Source organism: Myodes glareolus, chromosome 16 (genome assembly GCF_982192425.1).
Source record: "Myodes glareolus chromosome 16, mMyoGla1.1, whole genome shotgun sequence".
Taxonomy (NCBI): domain Eukaryota; kingdom Metazoa; phylum Chordata; class Mammalia; order Rodentia; family Cricetidae; genus Myodes; species Myodes glareolus.
The window spans coordinates 59086190-59103382 of NC_142041.1; the positions used below are offsets into that span (position 1 = coordinate 59086190).

Here is a 17193-nt window from a genome sequence, read left to right on the forward strand (position 1 = left end):
GCAGACACTGTTTTAAGTGGGTAAGTCTCAGCACGAGTGGGCCACGATCCCCTACACGAGACAGGTTGGTCTCCACATCACGCCATCCTTGAGACACTTTGCCCATTTTCCTGTTCTTTGGCCTTAAGTCAAGGTAGTTCTCCTGCCTCCGTTTCTGAAGTGCCAGACTTACAAGTGTGAGTGTCCACACCTGGCTAGGCACAGTATGCTTTTCAGCTGGGGTTTTTTCTCTTCCCTTGTTTCTCTTCGTATCGCCAAGACCGATTAGAGTTGGGGAAAACATACTTCGTTCATCAAAAAAAATAAATAAATAAAATGGAAATAAGAATATTTAAAAAGGAAAGCAAAGTGATATAAATGTTTATTTTTCAGCCTTTCACTTGACTATAACGTTCCTTTCCCAACTGAAATGGCATTTTCCTGACATTTGTCATGTGGTCAGTGAGGAGAGACATTACCCAGATAATGATGGAACATTAACACCTACCAGAAGACTTAACCATAAAGTGTTAACTATCTAGCTGGGGTGAACTTGCTAGGGTGTGTTAATTTATTCCTTAGTCCCAGCACTTGGGAGGTAAAGAAAGGAGAAGCAGGAATTCAGGCCCTTATCAGCTACACCACAAGTTCAAGTCCAGCTTGGGAGGCCTCAAAAAACAAACAAACAACAAACAAACAAAAACAAAGAAGGAAAAATAACACCACCATCAAAAGCAAAAACAAACCCGGCAGTGGTGGTGCACGCCTTTAATCCGAGCACTCGGGAGGCAGAGGCAGGCAGATCTCTGTGAGTTGGAGGCCAGCCTGGTCTGGTCTACAGATCAAGTTTCAGGACAGGCTCCAAGACTACACAGAGAAACCCTGTTTCAAAAAAAATAAATAGAAAGGAAGGAAGGAAGGAAGGAAGGAAACCAAATCAAAAACAAAATAACAAAACCAAGGGCTGAAGAGATGGCTCAGCAGCTGTGAGCACTGGCTGCTCTTGCAGAGGACCTGGGTTCAATTCCCAGTGCACACACACGGTGACCTGTAACCATCCATAAATACATAAAAACAACAGTTCCAGAGAATCTGATGTTTCCTCTGGCCTTCATGCATACTAGGCATGCAGTACACGTACATACATGCAGTACACATACATACATGAGGCAAAGCACTCGTGCACATAAAATAGAATTAAACCTTTAAAGCAAAACCCTTTGTTGTCGTTCTGAAGAAAGCCATTAATGGCTACAGATGCTGTCTAACTGGGAATCCAGCATGCAGGAGAGGAAGGGCCTTCTCTCTTCTCACAGATCCATGACCTTCTTTCCCAGTCCTGTGCTGCTGCAGTTCCGCAGCACACTTCTGGGTTTCGAGTTCCACACCAGCCGTCCCATTTTCCCGATTCTCATTGAAGAACACAGCCATCTGTTCCGTGCCACAGGCAGGCAAGGAATTAGAGTCAGAGTCCTCGGTCTTCACCTGGCGCCGCTCTCGAAGAGCAATCTTTGTGAAACTTCATGTGGCCGTAGAAGGCTTCTTGATTCGGGAAGCCTTTCCCACAAATACTGCAAGAGCCACGGCCATCGTCCTTGTGGGAGCGCCGGACGTGGCTGTCGTGGGCAGCGTGGGAGGCAAAGGACTTCCCGCAGTGCCGGCACTTGAAGGGCTTCTCGCCGGAGTGCTGTCTGATGTGCGTGCGAAGGATGCTGGAAGCCGTGAACTTCTGCAGAGGGCGGAAAACAGAAGGAGAAGCTGACTCCAGGGGCTGGACAACTCAACAAAGGGGGTCACTTCATTGTAATGGACAAGAAAGGAAGACAGGGACTCTGGTTTTAAGTCTGCATAGAACATTTGTGATCAACAGCAGCAACCTTAATTTAAAAAGAAAAAAAAAAAACAAAAAAACACTGACCAGGCAGGAGGAGCGGCTCGGCAGGGACCTGGCACCAAGCCCAGTGACCTATGTTTTGTCCCTTGGACCCATGTGGAGAAGGAAAGAACTGACTCCCCAAAGTTGTACTCTGATCTCCCATATGCCTCATAACGCCGGTCTCCCCCTCCTCCACATACACACAACACTAATAGACTAGGTGTAATTTTAAAAGGCCAGATTTTTCATCCTGGCCAGTTTGAGTGTCAGATACTGGACCGAGACATCTTCAGAGGTTGTTCCCAGACTGCTAGGCAAAGACGCAAACTGTTGACCTGGGTTTAGCTCAGTGCTAGGGGGTTTGCCTTGCAATTCTGAGTCCCTGGGTTTGTTCTCCAGCATCATAAAGAGGGTTAAAAAAAAAAAAAAGCATACTGTCAACCTTAACCCTGGACAGTGTTACCCAAAAGAATCTAAAGAATGATTCAAAAACAGCATGAAAGCAAACAGTTCTGTCTTTGGAGTCTGTTAAGGGCAGAATAGGGTCTCACTAAGTAGCTCAGGCTGGCCTTGAACTCAGGGGCAATCCTCTGCCTCCCAGGCGCTGTAATTACTGGCATGTTATCAGTACGCCATACTCTAAGCAGGCAGTTCTGAGAGGACTTGAAGAGGAGTCGCCTCACTGAGAAAGAGGCTAGTTCTAATCGGTTTCCTTTTTGTTTTGTTTTCAGTCTTTGATATCCTAGACGGTGTTGAGATAAGGTTTCTCTGTGGCGTCAAAGCTGTCTTTGAACTCAGCATCTTCCTATGGTGTCAGAGGTATCATCTTCCTCAATGCTGAGATTGCAGGTGTACCACTATGCCTGGCTTCAACTTTGAGGATAGATTTGCAGTCAGTTGTAAAACGCAGTAGAGACTCATGTGCCTGTTACCCAGGTGCCAGTACCTCAGTGCTTACGCCTTTCAATATTGTTGCACAATTGATAAGTAAGATGCTGACAGTGACAGATGCTAGTCATGGTCGCTCACCTGTCACCCCAGCACTCCCAGTGGAGGAAGAATGAACATTTCAAGGCTAGTCTCGAATACATATGAATTTGAGTCCAACCTGTACTATATAAGACCATGCCTCAAAAAGCGGTGGTGTGGGGGCAGACTAGAGAGATGAATCAGCTTTTAAGAGCACTGGCTGCTCTTCCAAAGGACCTAGGCTTGATTCTCAGCACCCCCAACCATTGGCAAACCCAGTTCCAGGGGTCTGACAACTTCTGGCCTCCTCAGGCAACAAACACGCATGTGCTGCAGACACGTATGGAGGCAAAACACCCATACACATAAAATTTAAATAAATAAATAAGACTATACTTTTATTCCAGGAGTCCTCCCCCCCCCCCCCCGCAGCCATGGGGTTACTTTCCTTTTCCACTTCCTTAGGCTGTGACAGCCACATATGTGGTTGTTCTCGGTCTCAAAAATCTCGACAGGCATTGATCACGCAATGTGACCTTCTGGGACTCCATTTCCCCACCCAGTACAACTCCTGAATAATTATCACAGGATGTTTCTCAATAGTTCCCTTCCTCTTTCCCTGTGTGATATGCAGCAGCCAGGGGACACAGCCCAGACTGCCGCATGTGACACTGGACATAGGGTCGTCTCCAGATCGGGGCCATGATGTTTTTTCGCTATTGTATGGTTTTTGAGATGGGGGCAGGCTCAAAAAGCCTGGGGCATGGTTTTGTTTTGTTAGGTTTTGCTGTGTGTATGTTACACATATGAGTACACACATGTACATTGGAGGACAATTTGCAGGAACTTGCTTTACTTTTAAAACTGTATTTGTTATGGGAGTAATATGGTAAATAAATGATACCTGCAGGAGTTGGTTCTCACACCGTGTGGATCCTGGGGACCAAGCTTAGGTTGGTGTCAGACCTGGCGAGAGGCACCGTTACCGTTGTGCCAGCTCACTGGCCACCTCAGGTAGCTTAGACTGGACTCAGACTCACTGGGTAGCAAAGGCTGATCTAAAACGCCTGATCCTCTTACATGTTGGGGTTACAGGCATGTGTCTGGCTTAGACTTCATGCTTTTTTTTCTCCTGGGAAGTTTGGCAGTATCTCTAAGACCCCCCCCACCCCATATCGTGGTTTGAAAGAAAATGGCCCCCAAAGGGAGTGGCAATATTACAAGGTGTGGCTTTGTTGGAGTAGGTACGGCCTTGTTGGAGGACGTTGTCGCTGTGGAGGATGGCTTTGAGGTCTCATATATGATCAAGCCACACCCAGTGACACAGACCACTTCCTATTGCCTGCAAGCCAAGATGCGGAACTCTCAGCTCCTTCTCCAGCACCGTGTCTGTTCACATGCCACCATGTCACACTGTGATGATGGTGGACAGAACCTCTGAAAATGGAAGGCACCCCAGTTAAACGTTTTTCCTTTATAAGAGTTACTGTGGTCATGGTTTCTCTTCACAGCAATAGGACCCTAACTAAGGCAGTCCAGTTTCCTTTATGGCATTACTGTAGGGCCTGAAAATGCCAAATGACAGAAGTAAGCCTAGAGTACCACCCTCCAGTGGAACTGTGCTCTGTGACTGTGCTGTCTGGCTTGTACCTGTAGCTTCAGGTCACTTAAAGTATGGTCAGTGAAACCAGGGAACACATTTCCTGTTTATCTCCCCTTCCTTTTGTTTTTTTTTTTGGGGGGGGTCGTGTTATGTAGCCTAGGTTGAACTTGAACTCGTCCTACCTAAACCTGGAATTGCAGAAGGGCTCCCCTGTGCCTGCGTGTTTTCACAGCTGTGCCTGCAAACAGCCACATGGAGGAATAACCACTCATTGGACAGTGCAGAAGCACATTGGCCATAAAAACAGGAGACACTTCCTAACAACCCAAAAATGCGCTCAGACAGCTGTCCACTCCGAATCCAAGCCCCTCTCTACCTCCATTGCGCGACATTGTGATGCAAAGATCAGATGGCACCCCTGCAGCGGTTACACTTCGCCAGGCACAGTGATGCAAGTTCTGTACAGACTGACTGACAGAACCCAACAACTACAACTTCCCCACATTTATCAAAGAGGAGACGAAGAAAGAAAAGCTAGTGGACTTTTCAAGGATACAGTGAGGTGAGTATCAAAGGCACAGACCGAATGTTGGCCAAGGCTGTTCTCTTAAAATCTTTTCAAATTATTTTACTTAATCGTTTTGAGACATAGCCTCACTATGTAGTCCTAGGTGGCCTAGAAGTCACTTGAAATGGGCGCTGGCTGGTCATCAATTGTTTACCCAAAATGATTTCTAAGTCAGGGTTCAAGCTTCCAGCTACAGAGGGCTGGCACCACAGGGGGGCTCACTCACCTTTGTACAGTACACACACTGGTACGGCCTGTCTCCAGAGTGGACTCGCATGTGCTTGTTCAGGCTGGAAGACTGCGAGAAGCTTTTCCCACATGTTGAACACTAAGGAAGAAACAAAGAATTGAGTTGAAATCTCATCTTTCCCCCACAATTCTATCTTAACATTGTTTTTCTGGAGATGAGAGAAGTTTTAAAAATCAAGTACTATTTATTTGCTTAAAGAAAAGATCTTCCTTTTTATTTTTTTACTTTTGGGTTTTTTTAAAGAATTTTTGTGATGTATTTATTTTTTTTATGTGCAATGGTGATCACTCTGGAGCTGGATTTACAGACACTTATGAGCTGCCACGTGGGCACTGGGAATTGAACCCCGGGTCCTCTGGAAGAGCAGTCAGTGCTCTTAACCGCCAAGTCATCTCTCCAGCCCCATATTTTTGGTTTTTCAAGACAGGGTTTCTCATGTAGCTTTGGAGCTTGTCCTAAAACTCACTTTATAGACCAGGCTGACCTTGAACTCACAGAGATCCATCTGCCTCTGCCTCCCAAGTGCTGGGATTAAAGGTGTACACCACCACTGCCAATGAGAAAGGATCTTTCTATATAGTCTGAGCTGTCCTGGAACTTTTGCTGTGTATGCTCAGAGATCTGCATGTCTCTGACTCCCATGTCCATGCCTGGCTCCAATTCCCTTTTATTATTGGCATGTGTGTAGGCACGTGCCATGGTATATGTGTAGAGATCAGAGAACCACTTGAGTTGATTCTCTCCTTCAATTATTGGATCCCAGAAGCAAACTCAGGTTGTCAGGTTTTCGGGGCAAGCATTGTAAACACTGAGCCATACTGACAGCCCAGGAACTTTATTCTGCACACACCTGCGGATCACCATGTCCCTGGCTGGGCTAGGCTTGCCTGAGATGGCATAGCTCAAGCCAGACTAGATGCCTCAGGCCTTTCTCGGTGCAGAGATGACAGAGCTACCACACCTGGCAGGACAAAGTTGGCAAGTGGGCACCCAGCATCTTTTAATGTTAGTGGCCGTGGCTCAGTGGCGGAGCACTGGTTCAGCATGTGCTCGAGCTACATTCAGCCCCTAGCACTCAAACCGAAACCAAATGAGATATCCAGAGTTCTGTACATTTGTTTCTATTCTGGTGAAATCAAGTATGAATATTGACTTAAAAAAAAAAACCAAACCAACAAGATACGTCAGCTCTCTGGACATGACTGGTATGGAAAACCACAGGAAATGCAGGGTGAGGCTTCTCTGAGTAGCTGAGATGGACAGACAGCTGTCTCCTGGGTTCTGGGGAGAATTTCTGGGTAGAGATTTAAAACCCACGGTTAAGCAGTGCTTTTGTTATTATGAAGGATGAAATGAACTCATGCAAAGAGAAGGGACCTAAGAACCTTTCTGGGCTGGGCTGGGGAGATGATGTAATGGGTGCTTGAGCAGGAGAACATGAGTTCAAATCTCCAGCACTCATATAAAAGTCAGAGGTGGCCAACCACACCTGTAACCCCTAGGCTGTGGGAGGTGGAGAAAGGAGGATTGCTGGACTTTGCTGGTAGCCAGCCTAGCTCCAGGTTCATCGAAACTCTCTCTCTCTCTCTCTCTCTCTCTCTCTCTCTCTCTCTCTCTCTGGGTTTTTTCGAGACAAGGTTTCTCTGTAGCTTTGGAGCCTGTCTTGGAACTAGCTCTTGTAGACCAGGCTAGCCTCAAATTCACAGAGATCCTCTGCCTCCCGAGGGCTGGGATTAAAGGCGTGCGCCACCACCACCACCCAACTGAAACACCATTTCTCAAAAGACCAAGGCAACAAGTGATAAGGGGAAACTAGACTCCAAACAGGTGCACACAGACATGCACAGCAACAATACGCTCATCCTCCCCAGCACACACACACACACACACACACACACACGCACACACAAATGCATACTTCACAAATTAAACAACAACAACCAACAACCCAGAGTTGAGGGGCTGGAGAGCTGACTCTGACGAAGAGCACTTGCTACTCTAGCTGAGGACCTAGGTTTGGTTCCCAGCACCCAGGTGGATCACGGCCAGCCGTCAGCTGTAACTCTAGCTCCAGGGGTCTAGCCCCCAACTGGGCTCTGTGAGCCACTGAGCACACAAGAGGGGCATGCGTACAGGCGAAACACTCACACAAAAGAAAAGTGAATAAACACTTTTAAAAACAAACAGACTTTTAAAAAACAAATTAAAGTGAAAAGAATTTAAAACTATGACCCAGTTGCAAAACACAGTCCAATTCAGAAATATTAAATATTAAAATGTGGAAAATTGCAAACCTTAGCACAAGTATAAAATGCCTTATAAAATACTGTTATTGTTGGGCGGTGGTGATACATGCCTTTAATCCCAGCACTCGGGAGGCAGAGGCAGGCGGATCTCTGTGAGTTTGAGGCCAGTGACGGACTCCAGAGCTACACAGAGAAGCCCTGTCTTCAAAAAATCAAAAAAAGAAAAAAAAAAGAGTCTTACAAGGGGCTGGAGAGCTGGCTTGGTGGTTAAGAGCATGGACAGCTCCTGCAGAAGACCCGGGTTCAGTTTCCAGCACCAACACTGTGGCTCACAACCATCTATAACTCCAATTCCAGGGACCGGGGGGGGGGGGGGGTCTCTTCTCACCTCTCAGGGTACTTTCGCACATGCAAACCCTCACATATACACATAATTTAAAAAAATACTGCAACAAAAGCCTGCTACCCCATCCATTCTTTCAGGACAAAGTTGCTTTTGTCCTTTTGACCAAGCCTGGTAGAACAATGGGTGTCTGGGATGGCCAAGAAAGGCTCCCTGGCACCATTACTGCTTCTCATCCTTACAAAGACTATGGTCTGTGGCGATGGCTTTCCTTCTTTCTTTACTTTGGACCGTTCCAGAGCTTCCTCTGTTCCAGGGACGAACTACTCAGCGCCTGACTAGGTGTAGAAACAATGTACTGTTGCCCAATTCCTCTCCCAGTCTCCAGTAAAAATCATGGCCCTTCTGTTCTAGACATAACCCCAAGCCCCCTCTGTTGCAGGATAATGTTTTGTGTGCTGTAAAGAGGTGTCTCTGCCTCAGGCACCTTCTGACTGGTTTTAAAAAGAGCCGAATGACCAATAGCTGGCAGGAGAGAATAGGCGGGACTTCCAGAGAGAGAGAGAATTCAGGATGCATCTAGGCACTTGGGTGACACCAACAAGATGCGCAGGAAGTTGGGCATACAGAATGGGACAGGTAAAAACCATGTGACAGAACATAGATTAATAAAAAGGTTAATTAAGCTACAAGAGCTAGTTGGGAACAAGCCTAAGTTAAAGGCCCTGCTTCCATAATTAGTAATAAGTCTCCATGTTACTATTTGGGGTCTGGTGGGCCAAGAAAATCTGGCTACACTCCTCTTTTCGGGCTCCTTTCCTAACCCAGGAGTCCACCCCTATCTCTATGTTTCTCATTCTGTCCTGGGCCCAAATCCTGACACAGGCTTATCCTCAGACAACTGCCTCGGTGTGTACCATGGTGAGGCCGACCTCGAGTCCTCAGTTCCTCCTGAGAGCCCTCTCCATGTGTTCAGGAGGACAGGGATGTGTGGAGACAGACTGCAAAGATGAACACCAAACCACCATGCTCACCAGGTAGGGCCGGTGCCGCTCATGGACGTGAAGAATGTGGATCCGGAGGCGATCGCGCTTCTCGAAAGATCTCTTGCAGAGAGAACACGGGAACTTCCTATCACCCTTGTCCACACAGGGAGTGTACTTGAGGTGCTTGTCTCTGTAGTATTTGTAGGTAAACACCTTTCCACAGCGTTCACACCGGTAGCCATCGGCAGACTCTGTCAAATACAGGGGTGTAAGTGCTGGAGGGTGAGGTAGCCACCTTCCCTCCTCTTCCCTTCCTCAAACAGAATTGGAAAAACCACGACGGCAAAGCACGCCTTTAAAGTCAGCACTTGGGAGGCAGAGGCAGAGGTAGATAGGCAGATCTCTTTGAGTTCAAGGCCATCCAGGCTCACCGAGCTAGTTCTAGGACAACCAGAGCTACACAGAGAAACCCAGTCTCAAAACAAACAAACGAAGAGCCGGGCAATGGTGGCTAATCCCAGCACTGAGGGATGCAGAGGCAAGTGGATCTCTGTGAGTTGGAGGCCAACCTGATCTACGGAGTGAGTTCCAGGTCAGTGAGTGATACACAGAGAAACACTGTCTCGAGAAAACAAAACAAAACAAAAAAATTAAACAGAAAGGAAGGAGGGAAGCAAGGAAACATAAACAGACTCCAGAGCTGGACTTGGTGGCACACACCTGAACCCAGGCAGAAGAAAGCAGGACTGTATGACTATCTTTGGCTATGCAGGGCTATGAGGTCACCTTTGGCTATACAAGACTTGTCCTGAAAAGTCAACCCCAATTCCCATTTTTTTTTTAAAAAAAAAAAAAAGCAAACTGAACTACAAGTTCAAAAGTAAAACCAGACCACCCATAGCCAGCTCCCCAGGCTTCCAAGAGCGGTTCCCTCTGAGTCCACAGTTCACTGCTCTGAACTTCATGGAAAGAATCCCAGAACCAGTGCGTTCACATAGCAGCAAGGGTGAGCTGCATGCTCGTGGTGGGCACACCAGGGATCTCCGCAATGGAGAAGCTGAGCGGAATGGCTGAGTGTGAGGCCAGTCAGTGCGACACTGTCAGACAGACAGCACCTTGCCTTCATGAGTTCACACGTAGGGAGTCTAGGCCACAGGAGCGATAGGTCACTGAGCAAAAGACAGACAAGCCCAGAAGGGTTAAGTCTGTTTTTGTCAAAGGAGGAGGAAGGAAGAAGACAAAGTCAGAGAAGTGTCAGATACAGGAGTCTGTGTCAGGAGCAATGTCAACACCAGAGGCAGGAAGATCAAGGTTTCCAGGTCAGAAAAGCAAAACAAAGACAACTCAAACCCAAACAAACAAGAGGTGTGAATGTGCTGGGGCAGGTGAGAGGTCATCTCCAATAGTACCACTTCAGATGCTCTAGATTCTAGCACCTGGTGGTCTGCTCTCCAGGGAGCCAAGAGTAGGCCTAAGTGAGAATCTGCAGAAAAAGGGTGCCTTTAATCCCAGCACTGCGGGGGAAGAGGTAGAGGCTAATTGGTCTACAGAGCCAGTTCTAGGACAGCCAGAGCAACACAGAGAAACCCTATCTCAAAAAAACAAAACAAACGCAAAACAGCCTCAGGAATCCTTGAAATGGCAGATTCACTAGATCCTCCAAGTTACAGTAAGCTTTGAGTCCCTCTCAGTGACAAGGAAAACTGGGCTGCAAAGAAGACAGAACAGATCAGCAGCCTGGAAGAGGTTTAGTCCATCGCGGGACCCTGGAAAGGACACTCTCCAACCTGCAGAGCTGCCTGCAGGCTGCAGCGTGCTTGGGGTCCCAGCTTTGTGCTGCTGGTTCCCATGCTAGGGTGGATTTGGTGACAGGGCTCCATTTCCAGGCATGCTCTGTCTGTTCCAATGGCCCACTTACAATAATTCCGAGTATGCCTTTCCAGCCTTTTATTGGAAGGAGCCCAACAAATGCCTTTGAGAAAGGAATGTGCTTTTTTTTTTAAATTTTTCTTTTATGTATTTTGCTTGCAGGTCTGTGTGAAGGTGTCAGATTCCCTGGAGGTAGAGTTAGAGGCAGTTGTCAACTGTCATGGGGGTGCTGGGAATCGAACCCAGATCCTCTAGAACAACCAGCACTCTTCTCTGCCCCAGGGATTTGATTTTTGTTTGAGACAGGATCTCCTTGTGTAGTCCACACTAAACTTGCACTTGAAGTTATTCTGCTTTAACCTCCCAAGTACCAAGATTCGAGACAGGCACCCCTATGCCCAACTCTTTGTTTAATTAATCACCTCTAAAAGGATTGATCTTGGACTAGGGTGTGGGTCAGTGGCAGAGCACCTGCCTGGCATGCTTCAACCACCATCACAGCCGCAGAAAGCAGAGGCAGTCACTTGTAAATCATTAAAGCTGCCTTCCACACAGGGCCCAAAATGTGTGCCATAAGCCAGGTGTGCTGGCACTCAGGAGAGAGGAGATGCAGGCAGACAGACCTTTGGTTATGTTAATCTGAGGCAGTCTCCTCTGCAGGCCAGGCTGGCCTCACACTCTTAATAATCATCCTGTTTCAGCTAGGATTACAGGCACGAACCACCACAAGTGACTTTGGTTTTTTCCCCCAGAGAAACCATTCATTAAGCATATCTTTTCCGAAATCTCACTTTTCACGTGTATGTCAACAACAGCCCAAGTGTTTTCTGGAAGCGATAGAGACAGACTTTCTTGGTTCGGTGCTGAGGATGAGAGAATTTTGATCTCCGCGGACCAGAGCGACCGTCTTCTTCTACAGCCCTGCTCCTGCTCCATGCACCGCGGGGGATGTTGGAGACCTCACCCTCTCCCCCAAATCCTCGGCTTCTCCTCTCCATCCAGATCATGGAAGAGCCTGTTCATCACTTCCTGCCTGTCACCAGTAGAGAGAGGCCTATTCAGTGCTTGAGTGGGCTGCTCGCCTTCTGCCCTGTGGAGACTGCACGCTCATTCCTAAGCAGTCTTTCCTAATTCAGTTACACCACCTTCCTCCTTCAATCTGTGCACACCGGGAGCGGGAGCCTGGGAAATTTAGGAATTGATGGTTCTTCTCTGCCCTGAAGAATATAGGTCTAGCAGGAATCCCAGCATGCTGACCATTACCACAGTGCGATGGGCACGATTTGCATGTTGTTTGACCTGCTCTTCGGACCATGTATTAAACTATGGCGAAGCTATCTTAGCATCCATAAAGCACTTTACATTTTCCCAAACTCTTGTGTAGAAATGCTGGTTGGACAGGTGGTTTTTAGGACTAACTTTCAAGCCGATTGTGGTGGCATACACTTTGAATCCCAGCATCCTGGAGGAAGAGGTTTGAGGCTAGTCTGGTCTACATAGCGAGGGCCAGCATAGCCAGAGCTACAGAATAAGACTAAAATAAATAAATAAATAAAATGTTTCAACTTTGGGGGCTGGAGACAGAAAGATTAGCTCAGCCATCCTGAACTACACTGAGACTCTGTCTCGGGCAAAACGGACAAAACTCAGGTTCAAGCCTGGAAATCAGCTCAGAGGCACAACACCTTTGTGGCATTCTTACATTAGTCTTAGGACTCAGTAACCACTCTTCTCCAAAAACCAGCAAAATCTAGAGACTTGTCCCCATAGTCGGTGGGTGGTCCTCTCAGTCTCCTTGCCACTCAGATGAGATCCAGGGGCCAGCAGCTTCCCCTGGAAGCTGAGCAAGATGTATACAGTCTCAGGCCCCATCCCTGACTAGAACTAGCTAGTATCTCTACAAGATCTCCAGGTGCGCGCACACACACACACATACACCTCAAAACTTAACCCTCTGGAGCACCCCTGTAATTCCAACACTTGAGAGGCTGAGGCAGAAGGTTCTGAGTTCAAAACCAATATGGGCTACAGTGAGACTGTCGTAAAACAGAAAAAAAAAAAAGGATGATGATATTTGAAATCTGAAGCCTAGTCCATGTTTTTTTTTAAATTTACCACAAGTAAAATTCATCTTAGGTGCTGGAAATGGTGAGATTTTTATTGTTGTTGTTTTATTTTGTTTGAGACAGTCTCACCATGTAATTCTGACTAGACTGTAACTTCACACCATTTAGATCAGGCTAGCCTCAAATTCAGAGTTCTGTCTGCCTCTGTCTCCCAAGCACAGGGAACAAAGGCTTGGGCAGCCACAGCCAGCTTAAGGCCCGGGTGCGGATGTAACTCTGAGCAGTAGAGTATTTGTGTAGGCTGCTAGAGGCCTCAGCCTGAGAAGAACACAGTTTGAACTGGACACCCTGCCCCACATAATATACCTCTATAAAACAAAAGCTTAACAACGCGTAGTATTTCATAAGTGATTCTCATCAATATTTTCTTTTCTAATTTCTTCCCCCCCCCAATGCGGATCTCGATCACTAAATTGATTTTCCACCCTTAGTAGACATGACAGCCCACCACTTGAGAAAGTTGGCCTGAGCAGGGATGAATCAAACTGGCTTACCCACAGAACACTGCAATGTGTTCATTCAGTTGACTTTTATTCTCAAGAAAGGGTGGGGGTTGGGGAGACAGCCTTGAAAAAGAGGCTGTAGAAAGATGGTGATGTCCCACCTCTGCTGGGGTGTGTGTGTCTCATTCTTACAAACCCATGTAATTTGCTCTCCCGGATTTTGGTCGGGAGCCTTGAGGGAAAGAGCCCAGTGCTTACACTAGTAGATTGTCCCTGGACAGGGCAGAGGAAGGCACTCACCCTCAGAGGGTTCAGACAGCTGCTTGCCTTGCTCGGCGGTCTGGAGGCTCATGGGAATTTCCAGAAACTTCTCATAGCAGGTTCCATACCACACAAGCAGCTCCTGGTTTTGGCGGATCTCTCTGCAGCTCTCGTAAAATATCTGCCCCCGATGCTGCACTGCGGCCAGGTTCTGCTCCTCCGGGAAGCGTGCGCAATTGACATAGGACATCCAGTTCCCAGAACCTTTCCCATCGATAAAATGGCTTAGGTTTCCGTCTTCAAAAATCTAAATAAGACAGGAAGTTTGTCTTTTGTGATTATTTTGTTTTGAGATGGCATCTTGCTATGTACCTGAGTCTGGCCCCAAACGTGTGCCTCTGCCAGTTACCCGAGCTCACAGACTACAGGAGCGCACCGCTGTTCCCAACTATGCATAACTTTTGTTTTTTTTATTGTTTCTTTATTGCTTTATAACCAAAGTTCCTACTACAGAACATATTTCTATAAAATCATATTTTCATATCAGAAGCATCATATACATTTCCTTATGCTTAAGTAAACATTTATTTTGCAGACAGAGTCTCATGTAGCCAAGGTGGGACTTGAATTTAAAATATAGTCAAGGATGCTGGGCAGTGGTGGTGGCGGCGCACGCCTTTAATCCCAGCACTCCGAAGGCAGAGGCAGGCAGATCTCTGTGAGTTTGAGACCAGTCTGGTCTACAAAGCAAGTGCCAGGATAGCGGGGGCTGTTAAACAGAGAAACCCTATCTCAAAAAACTAAACCAAAGCAAAACAAAAAAGCAAAAATGATTCATGCCTTTATCCTTTCTTTTTCCTTTTATCCCTGTGTTTCTATGGTTAGCATATGTTAATACTATAGGCAAGGGTAAAGGAAATAAATAGGTGTCTTTAATCTCAGCTCTTTAATTTTATTGATTTTTATTGAGCTCTACATTTTTCTCTACTCCCCTCCCTGCCTCTTCCCTCCCCTTCAACTCTCCCCCAAGGCCCCCATGCTCCCAATTTGTTTAGGAGATCTTGTCTTTTCCTACTTCCCATGTAGATTAGATCTATGTATGTTTTAGTGTCCTCACTGTTGTCTAAGTTCTCTGGGATTGTGATCTGTGGGCTGGTTTTCTTTGCTTTATGTTTAAAAACCACCTATGAGTGAGTGCATGTGATTATTGTCTTTCTGGGTCTGGGTTACCTCACTCAAAATGTTTTCTAGCTCCATCCATTTTCCTGCAAAATTCAAGGTGTTGTTAGTTATTTTGTTCTGTTAATCTCCGCTCTTCACAGGGTGCTGAAGAGCGCTCTTGTGTCTCAGGTACAGACATCAGGATGGAGCTGCAGCTCAGCTTTCCTGGTGGAGCAGCTTCGGTTTCTCCTACTTCACTGGAAGCAACTGTTGGATTCAGGTCTTCCACACTGCCTGACCTCCAAATTATTCTCCTAAACTATGTTTCGGGGAAACTCAGGGTCAGGATATTGAGGAGGTTTTAAACTATCTGGTATATTCTGACAAATGCTTTCTATAAATGAAACCTGCTTTCTCTCCAGCCCCCTTCAGACAGTCACTAACTTGGAAAGGGTTGGGTTTGCTTGTTTTGTTAATCGACTAATTTTATAAGAAAGTAATAAGAAAGTTTAAATTTTTTCTTTCTTTTCGCATGCGTTTAGCACATTTAAAGCACTGGGTTTGTCGATAACTATAACCTAGTGTAGTAATTCCTTAAATGTATGTTTCATGTCTATCCTGTATAGATTAAAATTATTCACCCACTGCCAGATTCCAGGCATAGTGTGAGTCCTGTTGGACTGAACACCCATTGTCTTTCTCAGCAGGGGGCGAAGTCCTTCAGAGGGACCAGCACTCCAACCCTCGAGTCACCCTCCCCAATTAGACCCATTGAGGAAAACCAGAAGTGCGCTCTCTCACCTCCCACATCCTGGAGTTGTCCCTGTGTGTCTTGACTTCGCTGGCATTGACCACTTTACCTTGAAAGGGTCCAAATCTCACTCCTTTGGCAATGAAGTTACTACAGAATACGCCAAAGTGTGCGGCATCACCAAATGCTGTCTGCTTGAGGCAGAGACCTAGGTGAATCCGAGGCATGGGGAGAAAGGAGGGTAAGTCTGGAGCTTCAGCGTTAGTTCTGGGAAATAAATCCAGGCAAGGAGTGCAGCCTACCTTCCGGAAGCTGAAGGGAGTCTTTGTCCAGAGTTTTAGGAAGACGATTAGACCCTAGAAAAAGACAGCCTTAAATTATTCTAATTAAAAATTAAATATACGATGAATTGCCTTCCTGAGCCGGTTCGTTTGTTCACATTCGATGTGTATCTATCCTTTATTGTTTTCTTGCTCCTTTGATACAGGCTTTTTGTACACAGTTTTTCATTTGAGACTCAGAACACCCTTTGGGCAAGGTTTAGTGGGCGACTGATTCCCTTTTGCAAACTTGAGAATCAGGGACAATGCTCTTCTGAAGCTATCTGAAGCTCTTCTGGGGCTATCATCGTACACTCCCCAAAGCCATTGAGGAAAACCATTTGGCTCCTAGCCTTCAAAGCTCACTGAAACCAACCTCAGGAATTACACAATTAGTCGAGGAGAAGCCAACCTAGGGTAGGAGGTTCTAAAGCACACTCGCTCCAACTTAGAGCCGCTTTGGAGTGCTCTTTTTAACACTATGTGGGTCAGACCTGTTCCACCCCACCCAGACCCTGGATGTAGATTTATTTACCAGAGTTGTCTGTGGGGACCAGAATGCCTGAAATTGCGTGGTGTACGCCGGCTGGGTGCTCTGGGCTAGAGATGACCCCATACAGAACGAAGCGCAGTTCCTCGGCAGTGAAGTTGAAGCGAGGATGAGGCAGCTCGTCCTCTTGGTTCGGGGTCTGAGAAACGGAAATGGACTGGGAAGTCTTCAGTCCAGCAGGTAAGAGGGAAGCAATCACCGGGGGTGGCAGAAGTAAATTTTCAGCTCCCCACCACTGGCCTCTGTCGCTTTGGCCGCCAGTGAGGACCAAATTTTCGCTGCTGGGAGTGCTGCGCACGTACTCGGGGCTGTCTAGAAATCGTGGTACCTCGGGAGTAAAGTGAGGAACTGGGTACCATGGTGACAACTTGTTGTACCAGGGCAGATTGTAGAGTGGCTCACTCTGCACAGCCAGACCCGGGTTCAGCAAGGGAGGAGCCATCTGAAAAGCATTGAGAGGGGCCACCGCCTGGGACGCAGGCATTGCAGCCGCCAGCTTCCCGAATGGCTGAAAAGCCTCCTCGGTGGTGGGGAGGTTCCTACAGTGGCTGTAGCCCGAGAAGGGTGTGTAATAAGCAGTCAGGTGCTGGGGGCTACTCCGGGGCAGACTCTTCGCCTTGTCCTGGGACTCGCTGACACCCGGAGGCGGTAGGGCCATCGCAGGCAGAGCTCCACGGATCTGCGAGAAACCGAGGCTGCTGAGTGCAGGATCCTAGGTGGTTTTACCTTCTTTCCTTTTCCCACCCCAGCCAGCCCCAGGTCAAAGTTAATGGACAAACTTCCCAATTCGATTTTGCCAATCCTAACTCGGATAAACAATGCAAAAGGCACAAAAACCAAACGCCTCAAACCTCTCACGAAAATCTGTCTCAATCTCGCCCTCCTGGAAGGT

The 17193-nt window shown here is 47.1% G+C and overlaps 1 protein-coding gene across 1 annotated transcript; it reads right to left on the bottom strand.

The window, feature by feature from the left end:
* Nucleotides 1–386: 386 nt before the first annotated feature.
* Prdm14 (PR/SET domain 14) lies at nucleotides 387–16959 on the bottom strand. Its single transcript, XM_048419841.3, has 7 exons — nucleotides 16287–16959; nucleotides 15734–15787; nucleotides 15482–15639; nucleotides 13559–13826; nucleotides 8869–9071; nucleotides 5222–5323; nucleotides 387–1708 (listed from the first exon to the last, which is right to left on the bottom strand). The coding sequence occupies exons 1-7, from the start codon at nucleotides 16957–16959 to the stop codon at nucleotides 1445–1447; spliced, it is 1722 nt and encodes a 573-aa protein (XP_048275798.3). The 3' UTR covers nucleotides 387–1444.
* Nucleotides 16960–17193: the final 234 nt, after the last annotated feature.